This window comes from Anticarsia gemmatalis, chromosome 8 (assembly GCF_050436995.1).
Source record: "Anticarsia gemmatalis isolate Benzon Research Colony breed Stoneville strain chromosome 8, ilAntGemm2 primary, whole genome shotgun sequence".
Taxonomy (NCBI): domain Eukaryota; kingdom Metazoa; phylum Arthropoda; class Insecta; order Lepidoptera; family Erebidae; genus Anticarsia; species Anticarsia gemmatalis.
In genome coordinates, this window is record NC_134752.1 from 6,383,286 (window position 1) to 6,389,730 (window position 6,445).

At 34.5% G+C, this 6,445-nt stretch overlaps 2 protein-coding genes across 2 annotated transcripts; one reads left to right on the forward strand and one right to left on the reverse strand.

The window, feature by feature from the left end:
* The first annotated feature begins 83 nt into the window (after nucleotides 1–83).
* On the forward strand, nucleotides 84–2,226 carry nbs (nibrin). Its single transcript, XM_076117337.1, has one exon. The coding sequence runs from the start codon at nucleotides 170–172 to the stop codon at nucleotides 2,129–2,131; it is 1,962 nt and encodes a 653-aa protein (XP_075973452.1). The 5' UTR covers nucleotides 84–169; the 3' UTR covers nucleotides 2,132–2,226.
* On the reverse strand, nucleotides 2,150–4,062 carry LOC142974811 (ribosomal L1 domain-containing protein CG13096-like). Its single transcript, XM_076117338.1, has 5 exons — nucleotides 3,554–4,062; nucleotides 3,330–3,468; nucleotides 2,823–3,249; nucleotides 2,518–2,677; nucleotides 2,150–2,317 (listed from the first exon to the last, which is right to left on the reverse strand). Exons 1-5 carry the CDS (start codon nucleotides 3,922–3,924, stop codon nucleotides 2,224–2,226), a joined length of 1,191 nt encoding a protein of 396 aa, XP_075973453.1. The 5' UTR covers nucleotides 3,925–4,062; the 3' UTR covers nucleotides 2,150–2,223.
* Between the last annotated feature and the right edge of the window lie 2,383 nt (nucleotides 4,063–6,445).

Sequence of the window (6,445 nt, forward strand, 5' to 3'; positions counted from 1 at the left end):
CTAACATTTTAATGTGATAAATGTGAGCAATTACAATTATGATACACTGGAACTGTCATAGTGCTAGATGTCAACTAGCCGGTGTCAGTTGAATCTGTCAAGCAGTCAACAAAAAGCCGAACAAGCGGGAGTTTGTTTTTGATAAATAGCAATAAATATAGTAGTAATTATGTGGTATTTGACATCAGAAAATGATAGTCGTGTTATTTACGTTGTTTCGCCCACTCAGGAGATCACTATAGGACGTAGTACCGATAACCAAGTATGCAACTTTGCAATACCTGATGATCCTTCAATAAGCAGAAAACATGCCACTCTGTCGATAACTGAACACAGTTTGTTTTTGGTCGATCTGGGGTCTAGATACGGGACTTTTATCAATGATTCTACTGACAAGGTTGAAATTAATACTAATATTAGACTTAAGGAAAATGATATTGTTAAGTTTGGTAAGATGAATAGTATATGGAGAGTTAGTAGTATTTGTTTGTATACATGTACCTCTACTCTAAAAGGAGAGAATCTGCATAAGTTAAAACTGATTTTGAATCAAATTGGTGGGATGTTGAAGAATGAGTGGGATGACACTTGTAATTACCTAACTATGCCAGCTATCACCTTGACTATCAAAGTTGTGTTAGCACTAGTGCAAGGGTCACATATAGTTACAACTGAATTTTGGTCACAGTTTGCTGAAAGTGTTAAGAATTTCTCAGCAATGCCTGACCCACAAAAGTTCACCCCTCAAGTAGTGGAGTCTACTTTGAATAAAGAAGCTGTATCATTCATGCCAGATTCAAGAAGAAGGTCATTGTTTGAGGACATGAAGTTTGTCTTTTTCTCAAGGAGACAGTTTGAACTGTATAAACCAGTGCTGATCAGAAGTGGTGCTACACCATTGATTTTAGGGGAGTGTAAAATGAGTGTTTCTATGCTTTGTGAAGCCAATGTGATTGTTATTCAGTATGTTTCAAGTGGTGCAACCCAGGAAACCCAAACTCAGAGGAATCAAATCAATGACATTGTAGCTCAACTAAAGAATAAAGGCAAAAGAGTCATTGCTGATGCTGAAATTGGACTTGCAATATTGTATTGTTCTACAAAAAAATACTGTAACCCTAATTTCAGCTTTACATCAGAAGTGGTGAAACAAGATGCAGGACCACTTTCAAAGAAACCTAATGTCTTAGCTCAAGAATCGCAAGAGCCCACTTTTATTAAACAAGAAAAAGAAAATGTGAGAATTAATGAGACTTATGCTTCTGATGACAAACAAGATGCAGATAAACTGGCTGCGAAGAGGAAATTAAGTGAATTCACAAGTGAAATACAGTTCAATCCCAACAAAAAGGTGGCTACTGTCTGCTATGTGGCTAATGTTTCAAATGAAAGTAATAAAAGAAGACTTTCAGATGAAGAAACAAGTTCCAATCTTTCCAAAAAAATGGCTCTTGAAAACAATGACCAAGGCTCCTCCAATTCATCTGAAGATATACTTGCTGTCAAAGACAAGTCTGATGACATGTTTAATTTTATCAGTTCTATTTCAACTAACAATGAAAATAAAACTAAAAAATTGAATCTATCTAGACCACAGAAAAGAAAAGTAGATGCATCAAGGGATGATGAGGATTTGTTCAACTTTGTTAAAAAAGATGATGATTCCATAGAACCAGAAGGTGAGTCATCTAAACAAAATATGTTTAGTTCAAATAAAATCCTAAAAGCTGATAACACAGACACTCCCTATGTGAGGAACAGTGTTACAATTACACCTGAAGACATATCAGCTATGAGAGGAGTGAAACTAAAGGAGTTGATGGAGAGTAATACAATGATTAATAGCTCACCAGTAGAGGAGTTTAAGGTGAAGAAAGAGCAGAATGATGACCTTGAAGATAAAATGGGAGGCCTGGATTTGGGCAATACTATTGTTATAACTTGCACTAATCTGATTGTAAAGAAAGAACCATTTAAAATTGAGCCAGATACTACTACTTCATGTTCTGTTAAAAACTTCAAAAAGTTTAAGAAAGTGTGGCCAGTTAAGTCACAGGTGACTGTGATACACACTATGTCAATGAATCTTGTTGACTCAGATGATACAAATACATATTCTGTTGCATTTTAGCACAAATAAAAGTAATAATTATATTTTCATATGTTTAATTAAGATGTTATTTTGTACAAGTGTGTATGCAAATGATAATAAAAATGTTTAAGCTATTCAGATGCATCTGATTCTGCCTCTTCCTCTGATTCTGATCCGTCATTCTCATTTTCTTCATCAGATTTTTCTTCATCCTCTTTAATTGTCCTGTAAATAAATAGCAGTATTATTTTGTGGTTGATTATATGCCAATATAATATGACAGTTTTATCATCAGTATGATTGTAGATAGTTATGCAGGAAATATAATTGACTAACTACAGGTAATGCCCATTAGGGGTTTATGCATATGAGATGTCAACAGTGTAGATTCAGATTTTAAGAGTTATTATGACTTAAATTATTACCTGACTTTCTGGATCTTCTTTGGTTTTGCCAATTGAACATTTCCATCGGGAGCAACCCTGACCTTATGGCCGGGTCTTGTGGACAAATCATCTTCCAATACAGTGTAATGTTTAGGTCTCTTCTGGGTTAGTTTTGGTGGCCTAACTGTGCTTGATGGGCCTGGAAGCATAATCAAAATGACATCATTCAGTCATTTAGGTTAAGTGCTGACATTGATGATTGTTAATATAATGTCAGTTTGTAATGCAGTTTAGGTTCATATTACAAGTTAATTTTGTACTAACATGACACATGAAATACTTACGCAATGTGAGGTATATTGGAAGTGATATAGACAATGGCAACTTAATTGAAATAGCTCTGATATTGGCTTCTCCACCAGGATATTTGGTCTTCAGTTGTTGAACTAAGGCCATTATATTTTCTTTAATTTTGTCTCGTGACATAGACGAATGCCCTACAGTGATTGTGGCAGTTTCCCCTTCATTTAAACGCATGACTGCTGTGCGAAGTCCTATATCAATATATTTCTTAACATCTTTCTCTTCATCCATTCTTACTGGTATTAACATATTGTGTTTCTTGAAAAACATTTTGCCCATCAGATGTGACACGTGATTGAGGACCCTTGTGTCTACCATTATGAAGTCATGCTGAGTTAACAGCCTGCGTTTAAGTTCAAACTGATCATATTCTACTCTCAGCTGACGGACTGGGAGTATAGTCTTTACCTATAAAGAGAAAAAAAATCAATAGATAAATTGGATGCATGCATTTTTATAGAATTTTATGAGTTATATAACAAACTTACTTGAGTCACACCTGCTTTTCTTAATATTTCTTCCCAACGGTCTATTGTAGGTTCATGGTCATGCTTTCTGCCTTTTTTGATATCAGGAGTAACAAGGCATACCTCTCCGGTTGATGAGATTGTGCTGTTAGGTAGTAAGCTGAAATTTTTTAATACAATTGTATAATTCTTAGTTTGTTATTTATGGTTTTAAGGGAGTCAAAACAAGAAAAGCTGGTACTTACAACTTTATGTTGCCTCTGGTATTTTGTATTTTCATGCAATGAATTTCAGCAAATATTGGTTTGTCGTCTTCAAAGATAAAGTTTTTATGCTTTTCTTGATCACATACAGCAATATCAATTAAAGCGCTCAAGCAGGAGTCAACAAGGTCTTCAGTTATGGCCTTCGAAGGCATTGTATATTTAACTTTTTTATTTGGCGAGACTTTTGTTTCAATATTAGGCTTTACTTGTTTTGCTGTTTTAGGGCTTTCAGTTACTGCTTGAACAATTTGAGCGGTTTTTGGCTTCTTTGTTTTAAGTTTACCAACTTTTGCCGATTTCTGAATGTTATTCCTTTTCTTAGGTGGCACATTTTTTTTAGCAGACACCATTGTGAAATTTAGTTTTTTGTCACTATCGTAACAGTAAGATATGTATAGTAATTAATTATTAACTTTCTTTAACAACACTACAATAACCTGTCGCAGAATCAATTCACATGTCAATCCAGTTAATATAACCTCAAAATTTCTATCACCCTGTGTCAAAATAACATAATATTGACAGTTCGTTAGTGCTTGAACATTCGCGGTGCGAAAAATCGACTAGGCGTAATTCTTACTAATTAAAAATCTTAAAAAGTTTTAGTATTTTCGTGGCCCTTGATTGCCCAAGGTAGACAAAACTCGTAAAAATATAGTTCAGCATTAGACTGAGACACAGTGTATATTCAATAAAAATCGAAAAATGTCTAGGTGCTGCACATTGAAACGATTAATAAATAACAATTTACATTAAATATGAAAGTAATTGAGTTTATTATGAAAATTAAGAATCAGTTTTATTCTTTAGATATAAGTGTAATATTAGGTAATCTTAATATCTAGCTTAGCTTAACAGATTAACAAGGTTGCTTGATAGATAAAAAGAACCGTTTAAAATATCTATCTACCGTATGGTTAGTGGTCAACCTAATGTCAAAGTTGTTCAAGCCGCCCGACAAGCAACCGGGACCAACTTTTACAGGCCCTCCGAAGCACGGAGACCCTCAGTTCAAATACCACTATGCGGTCACCCATCTATAGAATGATCGCGGTAGCGGTTGCTTAACCCAAAGATCGTTTACCGACCGGTGAGCACAACTGGCTATGAGCGAATCAAAATTATATCTGTTATGCTATCCGTTATTTATCCAGAAGTGGAGAAACCGGGCTTTAAACTTGTATACCCTCGCCTAGCAGTGGAATAGTTACATATACGACTTTTCCAAAATTTGTTATATTATAGGTACCATTATGTATAAATAAGTCCAATGTGTTGCTAAGCTCAAATTGATTCAAGGACGGCTCAACCAATTCGACTTATTGTTTTTTGTAAAATTGTCTATAAGACACGGTATAATATGACCTGAAGAGGACTTAAATATTTTGTATCACAAAGTAATAGTCACGGATTATGTTTACTATGATATCAAATCGTATTTTTTATTCAACCGTTACAAATCTTAAAGAAATTATTGTAATAATCTGTGTTTACGTTTGGATAGCAGATATAACATTTCTTTATTGTGTTGATTCCAAACTGATAAGGGAGTAAATCTAATGCTTTTTAATAGTTTATAAAAGAATATAATCGCTGAGAATTTGCAAACTTACTACAGCTAGAGCAATCTTAAAACATGGGACGGTATGACTCGGTTACATCCTGTGATTTTCAAGTACGCATATGAACACCCTTTGATTCCCACGGGCGTCGTAAATGGTGACTAAGGGACGGTAAGGGACATATACCAAAAAGGGTGAGGTACACCGCATCATTCACCTATAAACAAATACTTAGTATGCATACGCAGTACGCACTATTTTATGATCACCAATATATTGCTCTTGTCTACTATGTTATCGCAATTCGTGGGGTGGTATCTGGTTATATTATCTCGATTTTTGTTCGAAGTTTTCTAATGTGGGAAACTTGCGTCGGTAGATATTGGGTAGGTAGGTACCTATCTACAGTACCTACTATCGGGATGAGAACAACATTCATGAATATATAAATATGCCTTTGTTCTTTAATTTGCACACGCTCGTAGCGCATTTTGGTATACCTTTATTTTACGAGTAAAAGCTGTAAAAAAGCTGTAACAAAATAAATAACCTGACGAAGCTTTGTGAAATTGCGTTTCACCGTACAATTAAAGAGGTGCAATATTGCTTTCAGTTTCTGGCAAACATCCAGAATATAACACCTGTGACGGAGAAAATGCATTTGTGGTCAAATCTTTTGCTGTATTTGCACAGGATGAACAATGGTTGAATATTTTTGCGAATACACCGCGGTTTGGTACAAATGTTCGTGTATGAAACAGAACAAGAACAAAATACGCACTCAAAATACGTAAGATGGTCTTGTATCTATTTTAAATTTTTTTGATAGATCTAAAATTTCTGTAAGAAATAAAACAATGTTCTTATCACTCCAGGAATGTGTTGAAAATTAAAACTAAATTTAATTTAATTCATAACTACATACCTACTTCGTTTCGTATAACTTATCATCAACAATCAATTAATGAGTACACCTTGAAGTAATAAAAGGCAGTAATAGGTGGCCCTATCAGCTCTTGTTTATTACCGGAATAATACTTTTTTTTTTTTTTTTTTTTTTTTTTTTTTTTTTTTTTTTTTTTTTTGTTAGCCTGTACTGTCCCACTGCTGGGCAAAGGCCTCCCCCATTTTCTTCCAGTCCCCTCTATCTCCTGCTATTCGTGTCCAATTAATATTAAAGGCATCTAGATCGTCACGCCAGCGCTTCTTGATACACTTGACTGGAATAATACTAGAAAGGTAAAAAAGTATATTTAGTTATTTATTTATTTTAATGATCCCCTATACAGGGTGTCCCAAAACTCAACGA